General features: G+C 40.5%; 1 protein-coding gene across 7 annotated transcripts in view; it reads left to right on the top strand.

Moving 5' to 3' along the window:
* The window catches only part of SFMBT2 (Scm like with four mbt domains 2), a 271301-nt gene that overhangs the window by 231574 nt on the left and 15141 nt on the right, over positions 1-24586 (top strand). For all 7 annotated transcript variants that reach the window (XM_037845421.1, XM_037845416.1, XM_037845418.1 and 4 more), the window contains 5 exons: positions 3828-3937; positions 14569-14744; positions 17740-17906; positions 18270-18533; positions 19452-19580. In XM_037845421.1, coding sequence (XP_037701349.1) covers positions 3828-3937; positions 14569-14744; positions 17740-17906; positions 18270-18533; positions 19452-19580 — 846 coding nt within the window. The remainder of the gene's footprint in view (positions 1-3827; positions 3938-14568; positions 14745-17739; positions 17907-18269; positions 18534-19451; positions 19581-24586) is intronic.

The raw sequence follows: 24586 nt of genomic DNA, 5'->3' as shown, positions 1-24586 counted from the left end.
ACCCATATTTGCATTCTGAAATGCTTTTCGAACTTTGATACTGAAAGAAATTGTCTCCTATGAAGTGGTTCTTTGCACTTTCAATATCATTATTACTTTAATCAGATAATGTAGTTGGGATAAGAAATATCTAAATTACTTTGGTGTTCTGTGAGAAGTTTTTATGGGAGGGAGTATGAAAGGAAATAAGCTAATAGCCTAGTTTCATGCAGTGAACAAAAAAAAATCTCATTTGATTTGTATAATCTTGTTAAAATTGTATACATGAAAGGGAAGGCAGGTGCAGGAGGAGACTAACATTTATTGAGAGACTTCAGTTTGTAATGTGTCTTAGTTTCCTGGTTGCTAAAACAAATACCACATAATGGGTTGCCTTACTGGGAATTGACTGGGTCACAGTTATGGGCTGGGAGAAGTCCAAAGGGAAGCATCAGTACGATAATACTTTCTCCCCAAAGACAGTGGCATTTTGGAGCTGGCTGTGGTAATCTCTGGTCCTTGGCTTTTGTGTCACATGGCCAAGCACATGGCCTTATCTTCTCTTCTCTGGGTTCCATTGACTTCTGGCTCCTTCTTGTGATTTTTTTCTCTTTTTGTCTGGATTTCATTCTGTTTTTAAAGGACTCTGTTAATCCAGACTAAAGCTCAGCCTGATTCAGTTGGACCATACCTTAGCTGGAGTAGCATCTTCAGGAGATCCTGTTTATGGTGGGTCCATCCCACCAAAATGTGGACCAAGACCAAGAACAAATCCAAGCTGGGGTGCAATTCCACCCCCCACGTAGCGACTGTTTCTTTCCTTGCTAAAGTAGGCACAGCAGCACCTACACCACTATCCTTTTTCTCTCTTCCTCCCTCTGATTATCCCTCTGCTCCTTCCCCCTGTGCCCTCATCCAGTCACCATTTTCTGAACCGACTTCCATTCCTCATCACGGAGGAAGGGAAAGCAGATTTCAGGACTGGGGGGTGAACACATTGTCAGATGACTCGGAGATCCAGTGGGGCAGGAAGGGCTGCCTGACTTCAGAATGAGCTCCTCGGCGACCTTTTAAAAGCATTTCTTTGTAGTAATTGAAGAAGAGACCAGAGTTTGGTAGGTTGAGAATTGAATTGATGATGAAGAGCTAAAAAAGGATAAAGTACATTTTTGAGAAGTGTAGCTCTCAAAAGAAGGCAACAACCAGAAAATCAGGGAGCTTCTAACGAGAGTTATTTTCCAGAGATGCAAGACTGAAATGTAAATATAGACCAGTGGGGACAGCAAGGTTGAAGGGAAAGGAGTTTATTTTATGGATTAATGAGGGCTGCACTGACAGTTTTAATTTTTGGCAGCGAAAAGAGAGTACCTTTACGTATCTTGTGTACACCAAGACATTATCTCTTTTATTTCTTGTGACATCCCTAGGAATCAGATAAATGTCAGTGTCCCATTAAACAGATGAGGGAAGAGAGAGTTAAGCATCTTGCCCAAAGACTTAACAGCCTCTAAGTGATGGAACAGGTGTTTGATCCCACATCTGTCCACCTGCAAAGGTTATCTATTGCCTTTCTGCTATAATACACTGTGGGGAGTTCACGTGTAGATGTATGTTCAGGAATCCCAAGAAATCCAGTGAGGTGCATTGTTCTCAAAGGTACTTACTCCCCCCACCCAACCCCACCTTCCCCCCACACACCAGTTTGTTGGGAAGAGTGTCTGTTGACTTCACACCTGAAATCCTAAAGTTTCCTTGGGAGCAGGTTCCAAGCTACCCTCATGGTCAAGAGCATAATGAATCAACTCTTATGTTTTGCAAGGTATACTAAGCCAGTCTCATTCTGGATAACTGCTATCTACTTGGTTACTTTCATGGTGCTAATAACTAAAATACATTAAGATATTATGTACACGGAAATCGTTTGGCTCACAATTCCAAAGTTTTATAGAGAGCTTGGTGGATCTGGAGACAAACACCATGACATTGAGAAAAACCATTGGATACACTCATTTTACAATATTCAACATTGGAGGCTTTTTACAATTTAATTGCTGCTGATTCCAGACTGAATGGAACTCTGGAAAACATTTTCTTTTCTCAGCTGCAAAATGCATTTCAATATGCAGCAAATAACATGTAGCTCTGGAGTTTTCTCAGCGAAATACAATGAAAAGAAGTAGTTGGAATTTTATTGTTTGTTGGTAAGCACTTTGTGTCTTATTTCAGCCAATTCTGATCTGATTTATTTTTAAACTCAGGTTCTGTAATTTGTACTGACAGTAAACAGTAAAATCAGATGATTATTCTAATACAGAAAACATAACCACACCAAAACTGCCCACAATGCATTGCCAGCTCCTTTTCGTGACCTGGCTGTGTTCTCTTGATGGGGAGATGCAATAGCTTGGAGCATAGCTATGTGCTACCCAGGCATAGAAGAGACTGTTGCTGTGCTGTCTGTATAGTATAAAATTTTTTTTTAATAAATCAAGTTCTTAGTTATCAAATGAGAAAGGCTTTGTTTTTCAGAAATACATCAGGGCACAAACCAAGTTGGTTATATTCCTGAGACACATCAAGATGTGTGAAAACGTGAGAATTCCTGCAGCACACTTCCATTGCCTTCCTTCCCATTCAAATGGAAGTGGTCTCCAAAAACTGGGTGCTTTGGCAGCCATGCCAGCGTCCCATCTCAGTAATACATGCTTCCCTCTCTCTCTGTGGTGGATTTGCTCTGAAACATGAAATGTGACCTCAGTGCCTGCTTTGTTCCTTTTTATCTCTTCTGGACTGTAGGAAACTTCCCAAGGGGCAAGAACTGTGTCCTCTTTTGCATTTCCAGCACCCAGCACACAGTAAATCCTCAGCCAAGAACCATTTCATGGGACTAAACCCCAGGCATCATCTGTGTGTTCCTTTGCCTTGTGCCTTCCCATTTCTTTAAGTTCTGTATCCAAATAGGGCAGCTTTAGTGCCAGAACTCATAAGTGTTAGTAGTTGATGATGATTTGCTTATTGAAAGGTGAGTTCTCCCGGAGTCTTAAGTTCCTTGTTCTTTTTCAACAGAAAAGCACATCCAAATGAGCACAGAATGAGCTCTCTCTACAGGGCATGCACAGGGAAGAACATAAGGGAAATGCTTGGTTCTAGTGGGACCCTAGAGAAGGCAATAGGCAATGCTTATTTGCTTGGACTTGGGTGTAAAGGGATAATTTGGGGAACTATTATATTGGATGGTGTTAGGTGCACCAGACTATCCTTTAAAACACTCTCACATCTCAGACAGTGACCCTAGTGTTAAATGTCCATTAATGGAGCCCACCTGGCTCAGGTTAGTTGCAAATAATCTGCTACCCTCCTTACAGGTAGTTGAAGTCTATCCACAGGTGTTGGCAAGAGCACATCACCTCCGTTTCACTGTTTCCATTTGAAATCACTTTTAAAAATAAAAGTCTCAATCCCCCATGCTATTGAAGAGTAATCCTGCTGAAGAATAATAAATTGTTCTTTGGAGGAAATGGTTCCGTTTTTCTGTAACCAGGAAGAGTTCCTGGGAGTCTGCCACCCCTCGCCCCCACCCAACCTCGTGAGCAATTCATCCTTTCCTAGCCCAAGGGGTTGGATTTCACCACCTGTTTTATCCTGTCGATGGTGAACCAATTCAGGGTTATCCTGCAAAATGTTCTATCAGACTTAATCACCGTCCTTTGGTCCTTCAGTCCTTTGCTTAATGTGGGTGCAAAGCAGGGACTCCTTAACTGCCAGTGTCGTATTTTTCAAGGCCTTACTGTTTGAGTAGGAATGGATCCAGTTAAAGTTGACCACAGTTATTATTCTTTCCCCAATAGGTTCTTAGCATGATCATCAATGCGGCTTACAAGCCCGGAAGGGTCTTAAGAGAGCTGCAGTTGGTGGAAGACCTGAGCTGGAATTTCCAGGAGGAGACACTGAAGGCCAAGTGAGTGCTCTCGATCCTGGAAAATGAGGGGTTTGGAAGTACTTAGCCGGCAACTCTGAAGCTCGTCGTTCCTCTTTTTGCTTTAGCACAGAGAAATAGAAACAAACCAAAGGAGTGCTATTCTGCGCTTCTGTGTCCTGCTTGCACACGTATTGGCGATTTTGCTCTAGAGAGTTGCCTTAAGCCGGAGGGCTCCTCAGGAGGAGAGGTTTGCTTAATGGGTACTTGACTATGTTAAGTGTCAGATTTGTTCATTCAGGATAAAAATGTGCTGTGGTCAGGTGGCCACAGTTATCAAACGTCGTTATTTCAGGATATTTGTATTTTTCTTATTCCTTTGCTATGTTTTATTTGGAATTTTTTTTTAATTTTTTGACAAAGTTAATTAAAAAAAATGAACTGTTGTTCAGGGCAAATAGATTATTTGATTGAAAGGGAGAAAGTTTATAGAGGATAGCCCTTACCATCATTACACGATATTCATGAACAGCCCTTAGTATTTTATTGTAAAGACTTTATGCCAAATAGATTCTCTACTCTGGGAATTTACAGTCTTAAAAAAAGTAAAAGCAACCAATGCCTCTGTTTGGTTTTGGTTATGGGAAATGGCAGTGGGCTTTGGGTTGACGTGTAGAAATCACTTTCTTCTTTTATTTGGAAATAGGCTAACTGGAAAGGGGAGGCTTTGGCTTTGCTTTAAGTGTCTTGAATTCTGCAGTTAAGAGCACGAACCGGAGTGATGGGCTTATACCCCATTGAGTAGTATGTAGAAAAATGATAAATTTCTCAAGATAACATGATGTTTAGTCATTGCTTTGGTGTTTTCAGAGGCTTTTCATACTTATTTATGCTTTTCAAAAACAATAGATCTTACTGGTTGACTTCTTTTATAACAATTTCCTAAAATATCATTAAGATCTTGGGGAAATGATGCTTTTTTAAAGAGTAAACCACTTTCTCAAGGCTAAGGAGTATGTAAGACCCCTCTAAGTAAGTGCAATGGAAGAATATTAAAAAAAATTTGTGTGACCAGTAATATTTTCCTCTGTAGTCAAATTATGCTGGTACCGAGTGGAGATTTTGAGATATTGCACTGTTATTCTGCCTCTGTTGTCTGTAATCAACTCAGCAGTCTTGGTGCCTCTTTTGAGCATCTCCATAATTTTAGATCCATTAAGAGTCATTTATGATCTAACAGTGTTCTACCAAATCACAAAGGTTAAAGGGATAATGTGTAAATAAAGAGAGAGTTTATTTGTATAAAGTGGCGTGTCAATGAAAGGTGGCACTAGAATTCAGCCTTTCCTTCTTTCCCAAGAAATACATAAATAATATTCCTACGTGAAACCCAGAAGAAAGTAAAACAAGCTCTTTTCATCTCTGATATTCCACAGTTTCCCACTTTATCTTAGGGACAGATCATCAGCAACCGAAGAGCATTTTCTTGTAAGGTCAATTTATAATAGTAGCAGTACAAAATTTGAGCAAGTGTTTGTATGAAGAAATCCTTCTTACTTGTTTAAAACTTTTCTGTAAAATTCAATACATACAGAGACACCTAATGAGTATAAAAATAGCAAAAGCACAAAGAATCTTAAATTCCATTATAATCTTCCCTGCTTCTCAGGGAAGAGCCAGACACTCACTCCAGAAAATGACAGGGGTAGTTTATTTGCAGAGGTTGCACTTGTTTCCTTGTTACTACATTGATTGGAGCTTTTATTAAATCAAGCCTGATAACAATCAAAACAGACATTGCAAAATACAGCCCTGCCATATTGTAAAGGCAGTACGTTACCTATTATATTAAATATGACAGTAAGTTCCATAGCAAAATCTTATGCAGCAACTTATAATGAGAAAATGTCGTTCTAAACTGGGTTTCAAGTGCGCTAGATCACAGCAGCGTCTCGGAGCAGCTTCTAATAATGACAGGTTTACAGTCAGCAGGAGTTTTCCTGTTACAATACTACACGTGAGTCACCTCATTCCTTCTAATGTAAAACGACAACTTTTTAGATCTTGACGACTTTGCTATTTATGTTGGTACAAATGGGAGGAGAGACAGCTGGCTACTTCCATTAGCTAAAGGGCAATGTGTTGTTGTTTTGTTATTGTTTTTTAACTTTTTACTTTGAAATACTTTCAAACTTAAAGGACAGTTACAAAAATAATACAAACCCCATACAGAGAATGCACACATGCCCTTGCCCCCTGCCTGGATACCCATATCCACCAATTTTAACATTTTGCCTCATTTGCCATATCATTCTACTTATCTGTCTGTCTACCTATCTATTTGTCTTTGTATCCATCCATCCTCTGAAGTTGTATACATCGAGCTCCTTGAACACTTAACACTGCCATATACATTTCCTAAGAACAAGGATGTTCGCTTATGTAACCACCTTAAGTGCAGTTACCAAGTTCAAGAAATTTAACATTAATATAAAGCTCCCAGTCTATAGTCCAGTTTTTCATATGTCCCAATAATGTCCCTTTAAGCTTTTCTTCTCCCTTGCATGATCCCATCCAGGATCATGTATTGCATTTAATTACTGTTGTCCTTAGTTGCTCTTTTTTCTTCTTCTTTTTTTTTTTTTTTTATTGTGGTAGCATATGTATAACATAAACTTTCCCATCTCAACTGCTCCCAAGCATTCCATTCAGTGGGATTAATCTCATTCACCATATTGTGGTGCCCTTACCACCTTCCTTTTACTAAAACTTTGCCATCTCCCCAAACAGAAACCCTACACCCATATGCATTAACTCCATTCTCCCTGCCCCCTGCCCCTTGCAATCAGTACTCTAATTTCTGTCTCTGTGAGCTTGCAGTCTCAAGTATTTTCTTTGTAGTTACCATGGAGCTTAACTGTAACACTCTAAATGTATAACAACCTCATTTGCTTTGATACCAATTTAACTCCAATATAAACACAAACTATGTTCCTATACCCCTCCAGTCCCCCCACCTGTATGTAGTTCTTGTCACCAAATACATGTTTAAACATTATGAGTCCAAAACCACCAATTTACCATTACATTTTATGTATTTGCTTTTTAAAAGTAAAATATGAAGTTACAAGCAAATGTACAGTAGTACTGGCATTTATATTTCTACCATGATATTACCCTCCCAGGAGATCTTTAGTTCTCATGTTGCTTTGATCTGTTGTCTCTTTTCCTTTCTTTTCAACCTGCAAAACCCTAATTAGCACCTCTTGTAAGACTGGCCTAATGGTGACGAACTCCTTCAGCTTTTGTTTATACAGAAATGTCTTAACTCTCCCTCATTTTTTGAGAGACAGTTTTTGCCAAATATAGAATTCTTGGTTGGCGTTTGTTTGTTTGTTTGTTTTTTGCTTTCAGCACTTTAAATATGTCATCCCACTTCTTCTTGCCGTCATGGTTTCCAATCAGAAATCAGCATTTAATCTTACTGAGACTCCCTTGTACGTAACTCATTCCTTCTCTCTTATGGTTTTCAGAATCCTGTATCTTTGGCACTTGACAGTTTGATTATAATGTGCTGCAGCATTGGTCTACCTGGGTTTATGCTGTTTGGAGTTTGTTGAGCATGGTGGATGTATGTTTTCATGTCTTTTGTTAAACTTGGGAAGTTTTCAGCCGTTACTTCTCTGCATGTTCTCTGCCCCTTTCTCTCTTTCTTCTCCTTCTGGGACTCCCACAGTGTGTATATTGATATACTTCATAGTGTCTCACAGGTTTCTCAGGCTTTCATCACTTTTGTCTATTTTTTTATCTTTCTGTTCCTGAGACTGAATGATTTCAATTGCTGCATATTCAGGTTCTCTGATTCTTTCTTCTGCCAGGTCCAATCTGCTGTTGAACCTCTCTAGGCAATTTTTAATTTCTCTTACTGTTGACCTCTGTTTGGTTCCTTTTCATAATTTCCATCTCTACATTGATACTCTCTTTCTGTTTACCTATTGTTTTCCCTTAGCTCTTTGAACATATTTAGGATTTTGTTTATAAGTTTTTTGTCTGGTTTGTCACAGTTCTGATCATCCTCATAAATGGTTTCTAATACTTTATTCTTCTCCTTTACCTAGACCATCACCTCCCATTTCTCTGTATGTTTTATAACCTTTTGTTGAAACCTGGACATTTTGATATTTTAATATGTTATTGCTGGAATTTAGACTCTGAGGCATCTGTTCCTTAAGCTTGTTTGCAGCTCGTGATCTGACAGAGCTTTCCTTGAATGCCAGGAGCTAACAAACAAAAAAAAGGGGGGAGGATACCTTCCCCAGTCTTTTCAGAAGAAACTGTGTAAGTGCTCTCCTTCAGGGCTTATTCATACAGTGACTTTGTAGGGTAGCTCCAAAGCATAGGGGCCTCCCTGGTAGTTTCTGCGTATGCCTCTCATCTTGGGCACGCACACGTGGCTCTGAAAAATTCCCCCATTTACACTGATATGAATGTCCCCTCTTTTCTAGGAAGCAGCATCCTCATGATCTCGGCCACTGCACCCTGTGTCCTACAGCCAACAATCCCTTGTCCCTGGCAGCTCTGGGAATTCCGGGAACTGCCTTCTACACGTGGGGCAAGTTCTGAAACAGCGAGTCCTCAGGCCACCACCAGACAGATTGGGCCCGACTCACATGCTCCCAGAATGTGCACTAGGGTCGCTCTGCTCCCTCTGGAACCAGGGCCAGCAACCTGCACTGGGAGTGTGGGCTGGCTCCGTGCCAGGCCAACGAGGGGATCAGGGAGGGGCCAGCCAGGGCACCCCAAGATCCTGCCACTTTGAAGTAGCCTTTTTCCCAATTTGGCGCTCGCCCTGGTACTACAGTCCTTGAACTGTTTTCTGGAGCTTTGAGAAGGATGTTTCTGCTAGCTCTTCCTGGTTGTTCAAAGCTTTTTCCATCTCATTCTGCACTCCAGTGCCCTAGAAGTGTTTTCTGTCTGATAAATTAACTTAGCAGAGGGAAGACCTGAGTGTAAGGCATGCAGTTGCCCAGGGTTTATGCCGAATTATGATCATAGGAAGAAAGGGCATGAGATTGTCCTTAGGGCAGCGTGATTGCTGTCACTTAGCATCTAGGATTTCTGACTATGTATTTTTTCCCCCACTAAAGAGCAGCCCCATTTCCTCATGAGGATGGAGGTGCATGTGGAGAGGTGTTTGACCTGTAAATGTAAAAACTAACATTATCATCTCTACTCGCCCCTCAGTGGTTTTTCTACTTATCCAACAGCCATACTTTTTATATTACTCCTAAAGAAATTGTTGCAATATTTGAACACCATGCAAGGAATCTCTCCTATTATTAGAACTCAACATATATTAAATGGCAAAAATGTACTCATTGTAGTGCAGAGGGAAAAATGGATTCTAATATAGTTTAGCTACCGTGGTTCTTTTCAGCTATTCTGGAGGAGAAAATTCTTTCTTCCTGATGAATTTAAGTGTACCAAATTGACCTACATTATTTTGAAACTCAGGAGAAGGGATTTAGGGTATACCTTTGGAAAATAAAATAAACTCTTACTCTATGTATCTAGAGACACTTAAGTATGTTTTTCAATTGTTAACAAAATTTTCTTGGGGGAAAGAAAAGATTGTGCTCTCTCTTGAATGGGTAACCTTTATAAAAGCCAGGGTGGAGGCTTAATAGATTTTTTCAAGTTGTCCTTTGTTTCTGTTATCCAGAAAATTTAAAGAGGGAATATCCTAGTATAATTCCAAGTGAATTAAGCTTCATTATCCCTTAGATGGTGGCAAGGAGATAGAGTTAGATCTTCACATTTAGGCAAGACAAGCTTAGCTCTGTGGAAATATTATTTTGGTTTCTTTTTTTCATAAGCAATGGCTAGTTTTTATTCATTTGACTTCTTTTTTTTTTTTTTTTTTTTTTTTTTTTTTTTTTTTTTTTTTTTTTTTTTTTTTTTTTTTTTTTTTTTTTTTTTTTTGCCTTTTACTCACCCCCATATTTTATGAACAGGGTAAGATACAATATTTGGCCATAAAGTGATTCATATGAAAAAAAAGATTCCCAAACAGAGGGATTTTCACTGGGAAAGGTTTTTGTTGGTTCTTTTTTTAATTTGCATTCACTTTGATCAGATTTGTGCTGTTGGCACTCCTAAAACGTAAGCTGTCCTTTGCTTGTAGCAAGCATATGAACCAATCTAGCCTAAGAGAAGGGTGCGTTTCTACATGTGCCCTTAAGTTTATCAGATTATGTGTTGTGTTTGTGGTTTGAACACAGACCTACTTTAGGATGTTCTGAATTGGATTTGGTCTTCCCTAAAACACACATACCCACCCATTTGTTGTATAGAGTTTCCATTAATTTAATGAGTCTAGGAAAGATTGTCTTGCCTTGTGTTTCGTGAAATGGAAGATGTGAGGAAATAGAAAGTCCTGAGGTGATAAATGTCATAATTAGATTAAAAACCAGTGAGCACTTGCCTTAGTGTCTGATGATTAAGATGTGACCAATGAAGTAAAGCCTTGTTTTGAAGGAAAACAGGACCGTATCTTACTGTTGCTAGAGGAGAGTGATTTCTTCATGGCATGCGAAGCTTCTTGTTTTTGTAGCATTACCACTGTTTCCTTTTAATTCTTCTTTCAATATCCAAGAATGTGAGCTCAGCTTGAAGAACTGGAATCTTGTCTTCACTCCCACCTTCCCCAGTGTCTAAGAAGATTTTGTTAAAAGGTCACGATGTGCCATTTCAAAGATAAACGACATGATGTAAACCAAATTGATGTCATCCCACTTGGACGATGCTAGGAGGACTGTTAGACCAGTGTGGCTTTTTTCACTGTCTTGCTTTTAGCCTCCAAATCCATTTTGGTTTTTCTTACCTCTTGACTACTGAAAGAGTAGGGGCCATTTTTGCTCCAGCACTTTTTTTTTTTTTTTTTTTTTTGAGGCAGCAATTATTTTGTTCATTACAGTATCCAAATGCTTGGCATATAGTGGGTTTTCAATAATTAATGAACTAAAGATGACATAAGGTTTGTGTGAGCCTGTGTGTATATGTGTGTGATATGATCTAGTTTGTATTTTAAGAACAAAACTAGGGAATGAATCAGAGAAACCACTGATGTAATCAGTAAAGAGGATGTTGGAATGGTTGAAGAAATGTTTGGTCCACTCGGTTAGTTGTTGACTGGTTGGGTGGTTGGACGGTTGAGTGGTTCTTTGGTGGATTGGTTGACTGTTTCCTTAGTTGGTTGATGAGTTGGTTGACTTATTCCTTGGTTGGTTGGCTGACTAGTACATTTGTTGGTTGGTTAGTTGGATGGCTGACTGGTTCCTTGGTTGGTTGGTTGACTAGTTCATTGGTTGGTTGATTGGTTGGTTGGATGGTTGACTAGTTCACTAGTTCATTGATAGTTGGTTGCCTGGTTCATTGGCTCCTTGGCTGTTTTGTTGGTTTGTTGACTGGTTTGAGGATTCATTTATTGGTTGGTTGACTGGTTGGCTGTTTTACTGATGAATGGGCAATGTACAGTTCTTGTCCATGAAAATGTCCAACTTGAGGCATCAACAGGACAATACCGGGACTCCAAAGACAGGCTGCCAGCATCTGGGGTGCCTCTGTCACCTGGGAAGGCACATGGCCGGTGTCTGCTGGTCCTTTGCTCCTGGGTTTTGTTGCTTTCAGCTTCTGGTTCCAGTGGCCTCCTCTCTGAGCTTCTCGCTCCAGCACTTTTGTTTCTGCATCTTCATCTGTCTTTCTCCAGCCCTGCCTTATGCACACACACGTGGAGTCTAAGCCCTTCTTTGTCTGGGAGGAAGAAATCGGACGACTCACACTTCCTCTCTGACAACCAGCAAAGAGCATCTCTCTCCTTTCCTTCTGTTCTCCTATGGCTCGCTCTGCTGTTTGGGGCTGGGTTTTCACAGTGTGTGTCTGAGACTAGCGTGACTCTTATAGAGACAAGAAAATTACCTTCTTACTTTCAGATTTATCTAGAACCTTGGCTATCCAAAAGTGCTAAGGAAAGAAACGGAAATAGTCTTTAAAGAAAAAAAATAAAAAAGGAAGCAGAGCTCTCCTCTCTGAGGACTGCCTTAAATGAAGGATCTCCTTGCTAGAGAACTTCTTGCAACTCTGCCTGCCCCATCCCATCTTTTTTATTATCTTTGCTCTTTATCACTTTCAATCCAGTGATCTTTTATTTCTTTCTCTTTCTTTGCCTTCTTTCTTTCTGAGATGAATTATACTGCCCAAGGGTTTTCTATTGTATACTAGCTTGGTTATCTTTCTAATATTTCCCTCATACAGAGGGATTGGAATCTGAAAAACCAGTGAGTCAACATACAGTACAATATTTTTCAGCTTACGATTTTCAATTTTTTTGCAATGAGAATTTAGGAGATGAGTTATTTGGGGGGAAGGAGGTTTTTACACTCTCCAGAAGACATTTAAAAAAAAGGTGAAAGAAACTCAGCAGAAGTTTACCATAGTTGTATCTGCCACTGCGTTATTTGCGGTAAACCAGAGCAAGGCTTTGAATTTAATGTTTCATTTGCAAATTACAAAAAGTGGCCATCTCCTTATTTTATACTCCTATATGCACAAAAGGCCTGATGTCCCTGTTGTATTTTTAGTGGACTTCTGGAGACCTGAATACAAGTGCATGAAAGAACAGGTTTGGCTCAGATTTCATGTCATTATCTCAGCAAGTTGGCAACATCAACTTAACCTTGGTAGTTCATGCCTCGATTTTGATTGGGTTTCCAAAAACTAACGCCAACTAGTCTTATTTGCCAAAGCTACCACTGTATGCTATTTTCTTGGAAAATAAATTTGTTGTTCAAGATTTTAACTTCTTAATTAGGCCACACATGAAGGGCACAGCTATTTTGATGCCATCTAATTTCAGTGCACTCTGAATTTAGTGAGAAGTGAACCAAATAAAGACCTATAATCTATTGCCAACTAAAAAGTTTTAAAGTATTTTGTACAGATGATACTTTAGAAATGTATTAAAAGGTGATTAGAACAGTTATTTCCAAGTGCTCATTTTTTTTCCAGGCATTATATACCCCATATTACTATAAAGATTTGGGCGAGGGCTTAAATATCTATTTTCAATAAAATAACCCATCCAATATAGTTCCCAGAAGGTATTGATTCTTGCTTTATGTCGGTGACTTTGTTGCATGTGGTTTTTCTTGGGTGGAAGGAAGTTTTTATTTTTTGTCAAAAGTGATTAGCAAAAGATGACACTATCTGGGTTCCAGAAGCATTCTCCCTCTAAATTCTTTGTCATGTTGGTGGGTACGACAGGGTGGTGGTAGGATTTTCATATTTCACTAAACAGTTGTGCTTTATTCAAAGAATATAAACATTATGGAACTTTCATCTGTCAGTTTCAGCTGTGGGGCAGACATAAGAGATTTAATTAATATTTAAATATCATGGCAGTAAAGTAACCATCCCATAAAGCAATGTTCACTGTATTTTTTAAAAAGGCTTCCCATACCATAAAATCAGTTCATTGTGAGTGAATATAAAGGGTGTCTACATTTTCAAATCTTATTTGTAGTACCTTGGAAAAGTTTTGGAAGAAAATTTCAATACCCTTCTTGTAGACTTACCTCCCCCCAAAGAGGGAAAACACTGATGATGGCCTCTGAGAAGTGTTACAGAATACTCAGCAAGAAAGGGGAGAATTTTAGCCATGATTAGAAGGAGAAGCAGTTTTGTTGTTGGTGTTGAGGGGTTTACAAATTGTCCGGCATCCCGTTTTTGTGACCCTCTCAGCCTCCTGGAGGTATGAGAGTGAAGGCCCAGTGTGAGACCCCTCGATTTGGCGTATTGCTTTGGAGAGAGGAACCCCAGCCTGTGGCAGGTGAACCTGCAGGGGCAGATGACTTCCCTGGGAGCAAGTTTTAGTTCGCTGAGAGATTTTCACTTTCCCCATCTAGGGGATGAGATTCGTGGTTACCCTAATGGGCAAGATACTTTTGAAGGCTTTATCGTTTCACGTTGCCCCTTCATACCTAAGAAATACAAAAGTCTTTTTCCTCAACTTCTCATAATTCCCCTGAGGTCTGATATGGTCCTGTGAGGCCTAAACTAAAGCCACCTACTGCTGAGGTCTCAGATTTAGGGTATCCTTGCTGATTTTACGGGTTTCTCACTCAGAAGGCTGAATACTGTCTCGACAATGGTGTTACTTCAGCGTTCTGAATTTGCATGGTTCTCAAAGCAGAAGTGTGATACTTTATGTACTCATATTTTTCAAAAAGTATACATTTTAGCAGCAGGAAAATGTACATTCTCTTTCACTATCTTCAGTTTGATAATCATGCCCATTAGATTTGCACCCTAAACCACTAATATTTGATATTCAGTTATATATAGCACACTAAGGGTGTGCTAAAGGGAAAGTCTTCATTGCAGTGGACTCTGGCTTAGCCCTGTTATCTCATGTGTTATGCATGATGCTGTGTATCCCTAAAGATAATTTTGTGAGGTCATTAAGAACTATAAAAGCAATTAAAGTGAAACTTACTCACAGTATACTTTGTTGTTGGAAAATAAAGTGGCTCCATGTAGAATATGCTGTACAGAATATTCACCTTTGCGAAATAAACGCTTGGTTTTACTATAGCTTTACCTTCCTTATTTTCTAGGTACCGAGGCAAAACATACAGGGCTGTGGTGAAAATCGTACGAACGTCTGACCAAGTAGCGGATTTCTGCAGACGTGTTTGTTCCAAGCTAGAATGCTGTCCAAATTTGTTTAGCCCAGTGCTCGTTTCTGAAAACTGCCCAGAGAACTGCTCGGTTCATACCAAAACCAAATACAGTAAGTGCAAACTATGAGGGAAAAAAACAAACTGAGATCATGTATTTGGTCTTTTCTTTCTTGAATCTTTTAGGCAGTTTTTCTCTAGGGTTTGCTAAGTTTTGCAGATATGTGTTTCAACCTTGGCATAAGTAAGGAAGGGATGGGCATGATTGAAAACAGGATGAATTATCACTGGTAAGTCTTGGTAGAGAAGCCATGAACATGAATAGATTGTTATGAATTTCGGTGGATTGGCTGATTTTGAAAACTAAGCAGCTAAAAGGAAGACCATGATAAAATTGATCAATAGTAATAGTTAGAAACCAGAATTACTTTCTTGGCCCTTAAACTGGGAAGCTGTAGTGATTCTTTCACTGCCCTTCCTTACCCCAGGGGAAACATGTGCATTGTAATCTGTGTGTCCCTCACTTGCACCATGTTCCTCAAAGCTGCTAGTGGAGTAATTTGTGGCTTCAGAAGAAGTCATCACCTACTTTGCCCCCGACTGCCTTTGGCTCTCCACCATGATGCATGATTCAGAGTTGTTACCTCCTGCCCGTACCACTTTGGCTCCATCCTCTTCCCACCAGGACTTTGCTTGCCTTGAGTACTTGCCTTTTCCATCTCCTACCATCACCCTTGAGACCTCTGCCTTCTGTCGATGGCCTCTCCAAAGTCTTGCCCTTCCTCGCCCCAAGGGCCTTCTTCTCTGAGCTTTCAGTCACACCCAGATGCCTCCACCTGAGCTGTCTCCAGCTCTGAACCTTTCCCTCTGGTCCTCACCTCGTCTTTCTACATCTCCTCTCAGTTGTCTGTAACCCAAGGGGCAGGCTGCTTTCCTGGTCACGGTGACCTGGAAAGTTGCCCTGACAGCCAGTGTGCCAAGCTGGCATCTGGGAAATTACAAGGACCCGTGGAATCTGAACATACTTGAAATGCTATGCAGAATGTGAATTTCCTTCTATTATATATATGTATATATATAGTGAAAAACTTATTTTCCACTCCCATTTCTGCTAAAAGTCAGCCACCTTCTCTATCCGGTTGAGCCCTGGTTCAGCCCACAAACACTGACTCACGCAGGAGACCTGGGCAGGTGCCTCCTAGTGCTCTCGAAGAACTTGTTTCCACATCTCATTGTATCGGGCCAGGGGAGTGATTTGCTGAAGCAAGCTGCTCATCAGCAGATGTCCCCAAATAAAAGAGGCATTAACTGAGGGTTCAACTTGGCCTTGAACTTTTACCTTTAAACTGACGTCTCCTACTTCCAGGATGTGGGAATGGGGGAGAAGAACTAGGGTAGTACACCTCAAATTAAACACAACTGAGGAAATGCATCCACAGATTTTTTCTGGATCTGGTATTTTAGAACTTCAAATCCTAGGATCCCTTGGGTCAACTGGCAATGGATATTGCTTAATGGTTAAACTACAGCGTTAAGGAGAGGATGATAAAACAATATTTAGGTGGAACTGAAAGCAGTAAGGAGCAGCGGTCACCCAACCTAGGCTCTTAAAACATGCCACATCTTCAGGCACATTTAGTAAATGCAGTTCTGGTTCCAGAGTCGTACTTCTGAGAAAACAGATTTGGCACGCCCACTTGGGATTTTAGGGTGTGAACAACTGCTTTGTCATTTGTACTCAGTACCTGGAGATAACCGTGAAGCAGTGTTCATTCAGCAGTAATTCGCACATGCCCTTCCAAGAGTGTGGTCCCTGTAGAATTGGAGACGGATGTTATTGCAGGTTCTCATCAACCAGCCCCAGTCAAGAGTCTGATTAGACCATGCACATGCCATCCACAGCAGGTGTCATTTTCTGTGAGTTCTGTGGATTATGTGGTTTCTTGGCAGTTTTCATAACTGTTATGCTTATGGACCAAATTCAAGTGAGACGTATAGGAAGTAGAGGATTTTAGTCCTGAAGGAAACCTATGCTAGTTGGTCCCAGTGCTTTCATTTTACATGTAAGGAAATCAAGGTCCAGAGAGGTTTGTTAACTTATCCATAAAATGCAGGTAGTGGTCCAGCAGTGGGGCATATACCAAAACCACACTGCAATGCAAAGTGTGGGAAGGCCATGTCAGCTCGGAGCCACTCGTTTTGATTTTCCCTTTTGGCTCACTCCATCTGTAGGCAAAGCTTCCTTTGCTATATTTTGTTGTTTTATGAAATAAGGGAGTTACAGAGTGGGGCAATTGAGCCCTTTGTTAATGAGTAAGCTGCTGTGATCAGGATTATTGTCAAATACTGAAATCGTAGTAGTGGTTTTCATTTGTTTGATATGTAGTTGAATTATAAAAGAAATTTTATTTTTGAAAGCTACTAAATAATTTTGTAACCAGTGAAATAAGAGATGACAGATATATATAGATATATATGTCCCTGCTATAGATTCAGAACTAGTGAATGTCTTCACTGAATAAGAGGAGAGGAGAATAAAATATGTAACAGACAAGGAGTGTTCTTGGAAAATAAAAGAGGTGCTTCATTAAGTTGCCCTGTGTGTTTAAGGTCACTAGTTTGGCTCGACCAAATCAAGAAGAGGAGAATCAGTCATAACAAGTGGCAAGAACACTCCCAGATGATCGTTCTTCAGGGTTCAGACTTGAGGAGTAGTTAGCAGTGCACTCCAGTGGGAAGTAATTGCCACCACTGTACGCACTATTTGGGGCAGGGATGGAGTAGAGAGAAAATCCTGTAAGTACCATGGGCACATTTGGCTCTCTCCCTTCTCAACCTGAGGATGTGGAGAAATATTCCATCTCTGTGAAGCTGTTTTCCTAGAATTATTTCCTGAGGTGTAAATGAGAAGTCAGGTATCCACTGCCCCAAATGAGATGAAGAACGGGTTCTTTGTCTCCTTCTCTTTTTTCCTCTCTCCCTGCTCACTCTCCTCTCCTCTCCTCTCTTTCTTTCTACTTTCTCTCTTTCTCTGTCCATGTACGTACTTGTCTGTGGAGGGGTGTATGTGGTCTTTAAAAATGTTTCCAATCATCTTTCTCACTGTAGCCTATTATTATGGAAAAAGAAAGAAGATCATTAAGCCTCCCATTGGGGAAAACAACACAGAAAGCGGACACCCCAAACCCGCCAGGCGTAGGAAAAGACGGAAATCCATTTTTGTGCAGAAGAAACGGCGCTCTTCGACAGTGGACTTCACCACTGGCTCGGGAGAGGTATGTCCTGCTCGAAATACACCTTCCAGCATTCCACGCTGACTCATGGGCCCGGCTGGCAAATGTAACCCACTTCCAGGGAGGCTGTGGCTGAAGTTTGATGCTGAATGGTTAGAACCGCAAAGAAAACAGATTGGGCACTTTCAGCCACCTTAGACAGGTGCTGCTTGAGGTAACTGAGTCAGTTCTCGGAGGCCTGCTGGGACAGACATCACGAAGGATGTGCTCAGGGCCATGCTGAGAAGGAAAACTGGAGTGGGGGTGGACACCCAGCTCTGCGGCGAGGGGTTCAGTCCACCCTGTTTGCTGGCTGAGGGTCCCTTGTGGCCTAGCTCCCTTCAGCTGCGTCTGTCTTCTCCCTAGGAAAGTGAAGAGGAGGACCCAGATGCCGTGGAAGATGACACGGGGAGTGAGGAGACGGGCTCTGAGCTCCGGGATGACCAGACGGACACCTCCTCGGCCGAGGTCCCCTCCGCCCGGCCCAGGAGGGCCGCCACCCTGCGGAGCGGGGCAGAGCCGGAGCGGCGTCCCCCAGTCGAGAGAACGCGCAGGGTCCGGAAAGCACCGGTGCCCTCCTACGCCGAGGGGGACGAGAAGAGCACGCAGGCCAGGCCGGAGGGAGCTGAGGTAACAGCTGGCAGCAGCCCTGACCTGCCCCCATTCTGGGAGGCCAGGGTTTGCCTCTCATTTTTCAAGAGGAAAACCCATTAGAATTTAGATCCTTGACTTGGGGGAACTTGTTTAAAATGCCCAAAACACTAGTGGCTGCTCCAGCTGAGTTCCTAAGTTCAGAGGCGGAAGGCTTGGTGATTTCACATCTTGACAGAGCAAGTCATTAAATATCAGAGTGGAGTATTGGAGGGAAATAATAGCATCTCTTTTTCTGGAAGGCTTTACAAGGGCAAAAGATTCTTATCAGTCTTGGGTGAGTTAGGTGTCAGGAGAATGGACAAGATGAAGTGATCAAGGTCCCTTTGCCACGAGTCTCCAAAATTCCATCTCAGCATCTCCTTTGGCTGCCCTTGTGTTTTGCTTCTTGTATAGCATAATTCTGTGATGTTTTAAAGTATTAATCAGTGTATCCAGTTTTCAGTAAACCCATAGGTGGTGCATGATTGGCCAAAATGATAATTGCTACCATCATCACAAAAATAAAGGGAGAGGGGACTGGCTCTCTCTTGTGTACAACTGAATAAGCCCCTTATCATCTCTCCTCTTTTAATCAGAGATGCTTCTTTAGCAAGCCCGAGATTTCCCAAACGCGGAACTCAAGAACTGCTTATCCCTGTGCCTTTTTTCTGCCTCTGAAGGCACACAAGTCCTTAAAGGCTTATCAGAACCCAGACAAGTTACACGAAGTTCCCTAGAGACAGAAAGTTTCTTCAGCTTGTTCAGATGCCCAGGGAGAGACCCAAGGGAGGAGGTAGCTCGTGGTCCAGGAAGTCTGGCTCAGACCCAGAGGGGTTTAGACAGGGTGGAGAGGACTGTGGGGTGGTGAGGACTGTGGGATGGTGATGTGAGCTCCCACTTCCTTTCCTTCTGTAGGAAATGAAACCAGAAGACGAGGAAAGACTCATTCTCGAGAGCAACCCACTAGAGTGGACAGTGACCGACGTGGTGAGGTTCATTAAACTGACAGACTGCGCCCCCTTGGCCAAAATATTTCAGGAACAGGTACGGTGGTTCTGCTAGAGGCTCTTCATTCTCTCCTTCACACCTTCACACCATGGTTTCATGCAACTGCGTCTCTGACTTACTGTTTCATTTCAGGAGAGAAGCCATGAGGGAAAAAAATGCGGGCGGTTTTCCTTAATTAGTATCTTAATACCAGCAAAACCTTCAGAACATGCGTCATATGAAAGGTTTTAGTAATAAGTAGTAAAATCATAGCATTTTTGAGATGGAAAGGATGTTGATAATTCACCTACCACTTCCAGTTACGTAGTTTAATACTGCTGCATTTTTCTCACTTCTGTAGCTTTTCCTTTCTTCCATCATTGAACCCACCTCTCTCCTTTCTTCATTTTTGTCTTTCCTTCCTCTCACCTTTATTTTGTTGCCCCCACACACTCACACACCCACCAGGCAAGGAAATAACATTTATTGAGTCATGCCTAGAAAAAGTCACTCATCTGGAGGACAGGTTAATGAACTCACCAGTGTCAATAATACCTTCCATTTGAAATACATTTTTAAAAATATTTTAAGTTACATACAGTAGACTTCACCCTTTGTGGTCTTCAGTTCTATAGGTTTTAAAACATAAGTAGACATATATATATGCCAGTTATGATAGAGAACAGTTCTGTTGCCCCAAAATGGCCCCTTGCAGACAACCCTTCCTATCGTCCCTAACCCCTGACATCCACTCGTTTGTTTCCCATGCCTATAGTTTTGTCTTTCCCAGAATGTCATACAAATGGAATCACACCATACATCCATTGCTTTTCTTTGGTAAGAAGACTTTTATTTTGGGATAATTGTGGATTCACTTGCATTGGTAAGAAATTACATAGAGATGTACTCTTACATCCAGCGGTAACTTCTTGCAAAACTATAGTAAAATTTCACAACCAGGATGTTGACATTGATACAGTCAAGGCACAAAATGTTTTCATCACTGCAAGGGCCCCTTGTGTCACCCTTTCATAGCCACATCTCTTCCCTCCCATACCCACCCCCTCTTGACTACTGGCAGTCACTAATCTGTTCTCCACATCAATCATTTTGTCATTTCAAGAATGTTCTATAAATTGGATCATGCAGTATGTAACCTTCTGGGATTGGATTTTTCCCTCAGCAGAGTTCCCCTGAGATCCATCCAATTGGTTGCAAGTATCAGTGGCCCCTTCTTTTTATTGCGGAGGAGTGTTCTATGGTATGCATGTATCACAGTTTGTTTAACCATTCACCTGTTGAAGGACATGTAGGTTTTCTCCAGTTTGGGGCTACAGGCATATCTCGTTTTATTGTACTTTGCTTTATTGCACCTTGCAGCTATTGCATTTTTTACAAATTGAAGGTTTGTGGCAAACCCTGCATTGAGCAAGTCTGTGGCACCATTTTTCCAACAACAGGTGCTCATTTGGGTCTCTGTGTTACATTTTGGTAGTTCTCTCAGTATTTCAAACTTTTCCATTGTTATTATAACTGTTTTGGTGATCTGTGATCTTTGATGTTACTACTGTAATTGTTTTGGGGTTCCATAAACCACGCCGATATAAGACAGAAAACTTGAATCGATAAATGCTGTGTGTGTTCTGACTGCTCCACTGATCGGCCGTTCCCCCTTCTCTCTCCCTCTCCTCGGGCCTCCCTATTCCCTGAGGCACAACTATATTGAAATTAGGCCAATTAATAACCCTATGATGACCTCTAAGTGTTTAGGAAAGAAAGAGTCATACATCTCTCACTTTAAATAAAAAACTAAAAATGATTAAGCTTCCTTATGATTAAGGAAAACATATGGAAAGCTGAGTTAGTACAAAAGCTGGGCCTCTTGCGCCAAATAATTAGCCAAGTTCTGAATCCAAAGGACAAGTTCTTGAAGGAAATCAAAAGTGCTACTCTAGTGGACACATGAATAATAAGAAAGTGAAACAGCCTTATTGCTGTTAAAAAGTTTGAGTAGTCTGGATAGATGATCCAGCCAGCCACAACATTCCCTTAGCCAAAGCCTAATCCAGAGCAAGGCCCTAACTCTCTTCAATCCTTTGAAGGCTGAGAGAGGAGACGAAGCTGCAGAAGAAAATTTGATGCTAGCAGAGGTTGGTTCATGAGGTTTAAGCAAATACTCCATCTCTATAACATAAAAGTGCAAGGTGAAGCAGCAAGTGCTGATGTACAAGTTTTGCAGTGAATTATCCAGAAGATCTAGCAAAGATCATTTATGAAGGTGACTGCACGAAACAACAGGTTTTCATTGTAGACAAAAAGCCTTCTACTGGAAGAAGATGACATCTAGGACTTTCATAGCTAGAGAGAAGAAGTCAGTGCTTGGCTTCAAAGGACAGGCTGATTCTCTTGTTAGTGGCTAACACATCTGGTGACTTTAAATTGAAGCCAGTGTTTATTTACCTTTCCAGAAAGCCTAGGTCCCGTAAGTACGCTAAGTCTACTCTGCCTGTGCTCTGTAAATGAAACAACAAAGCCTAGATGACAACACTTCTGCTTTCAACATGGTTTACTGAGTATTTTAAGCCCGCTGTTGAGACCTACTGCTCAGAAAAAAATACCTTTCAAATTATCAATGCTCCTTGACAATACATCTGGTCACCCAAGAGCTCCGATGGAGATATATGACAAGATTAATGTTGTTTCCATGTCTATTAACACAACATCCATTCTGAAACATTCATGATTCCTGGGAGGATGGCAAAATATCAACATTCACAGGAGTTGATTCCAGTCCCAGTGGATGACTTTGAAGAGTTCAAGACTTCCCTGGAGGAAGTAACTACAGATGTGGTAGAAACAGCAAGAGAACTAGGATTAGAAGTGAAGCCTGAAGATGTGACTGAATTACTGCAATCTCATGATAAAACTTTAATGGATGTGGAGTTGCTTCTTATGGATGAGCAAAGAAAGTAGTTTCTTGAGATGGAATCTACTCCTGGTGAAGATGCTGTGAACATTGTTGAAATGACAACAAAATATTTAGAATATTACATAAACTTAGTCGATACAGCAGTGGCAGGGTTTGAGAGGATTGACTCCAGTTTTGAAAGAAGTTCTGCTGTGGGTAAAATGCTATCAGACAGCGTCCCATGGTACAGAGAAATCTTTCATGAAAAAGTCAATTGATGCAGCAAATTCATCTGTGTCTTATTTTAAGAAATTGCCACAGCCACCCCAACCTTCAGCAACCACCACCCTGATCAGCCAGCAGCCATCAACATCGAAGCAAGACCCTCCACCAGCAAAAGATTGTGGCTCGCTGAAGGCTCAGATGATGGTTAGTATTTTTTAGAATAATGCATTTTTTAAATTGAGGTATGTACTTTGTATTTTTACACATAATGCTTTTGTACACTTAACAGACTACAGTGTAGTGTAAATGTATCTTTTGTATGCACTGGGAAACCAAAAACTTCATGCGACTTGCTTTATTGCAATATTCACTTTAGTACAGTGCTCTATGAATAGGAATATGCCTGTATTCCTATTCTGAGACTTTTTGTCATGAATGGATATTGAATTGTTTCAAATGCTGTTTCTGCATCATTTGATTTGATGATATTTTTCTTATTTAGCCTGTTATTATGGTGCAGTGCACTGATACATTTTCCAATATTGAACTAGCCTTGCATCCCTGAAATAAACCCCACTTTATCACGGCCGAGAGTTTTTCTATGTATTGCTGGATTCTGTTTGCTGATATTTTCTTAATGATATTTGCAACTCTGTTCATGAGGAATATTGGGTCTGTGGTTTTCTTTTTCTTTTTTTGTACCGTCTTTGGTTTTATCATCAAGGTAATATTAGCTACGTTAAATGAAGTGAGTTTTCCCACCTCTTCTATTTTCTGGAAAAGCTAGTATAGAATTGGTGTTAATTCTTTAAATGTTGAGTAGAAGTCTCCGGTGAGATCATCTGGGTCTACAGATTTATTTTTCAGGAATTTTAAATTTGTGGACTCAGTTTCCTTACTAGCTATAGAGCTATTTCAGTTATCTATTAGGGTGAGTTGGGGTAGTCTGTGTTTTTCAAAATATTGATCCGTTACATCTAAAACCAAATTTATGTGTATAAAGTTGTTTGTAATATTCCCTTATCCTTTCAGTGTCTGCAAAGTCTATTGTGATATCCTCTCTTTCTTTCCGTTATTGATAATTTGTATCTTCTCTCTTTTTCTTTGTCAGTATTGTAAAGTTTTCTCAATTTTGTTGATCTTTTTGAAGAACCAATTCTTTGTTTCATTGATTGTCTCTGTTATTTTTCTGCTCTCAATTTTATGATTTCTCCTCTTAGGTTTATTATTTCCTTCATTCTGCTTGCTTCTCTAAGTTCTTGAAATGGAAGCTTAGATTATTGATCTGAGACATTTCCTCTTTGCCACTTTAGGCATTTAGTGTTATAAATTTCCCTCTCAGCACTGCTTTAGCTGTGTTGTACAGATTTTTATATGTCGTATTTTCATTTCATTCAGTTATGTTTTTTTCCCCCTTGAGTCTTCCTCTTTGACGCATGAATTATTTTTAAGCGTGTGGTTTAGTTTCCAAGTATTTGGAGATTTTCCGTTATCTTTCTGTTACTGATTTCTAGTTTGATTCTGTTGTGATCAGAGAACACACTCTATTCTTTTAATTGTTTTCAGTTTGCTGATGTTTGTTTTATCACCCCAAATCTGGGTGTTGAGGTTGTCCTTTCAATTAAAACACACAAAGAGAAGACAAAATTGTAAAAAATGCAAGAGCTTATATGATTTGGGATTGTTGATATGCTACATTGCCACTTTGTAAACAAATATAAAGCAGTAGGTTGAGATCCTGGCTAAAACATTGCCAAATACAGCAGCGTTTGCTAATCAAGTGTTTATTACAGTGGCACTGCAGAAAAAGCACCATGTTCAAATATATGACAAATGCTAATTAAACAGATTTTAATATGCAAATACATATCTATTCATTCATGTATCCAGTCAGCATATATTGATTGAGCTTCTGCTGTGTGCCTTAGAA

Source organism: Choloepus didactylus, chromosome 8 (assembly GCF_015220235.1).
Source record: "Choloepus didactylus isolate mChoDid1 chromosome 8, mChoDid1.pri, whole genome shotgun sequence".
Taxonomy (NCBI): Eukaryota; Metazoa; Chordata; class Mammalia; order Pilosa; family Megalonychidae; genus Choloepus; species Choloepus didactylus.
The sequence above is the reverse complement of the archived record's forward strand: the minus strand, read 5'-3'. Positions and strand labels throughout refer to the sequence as shown.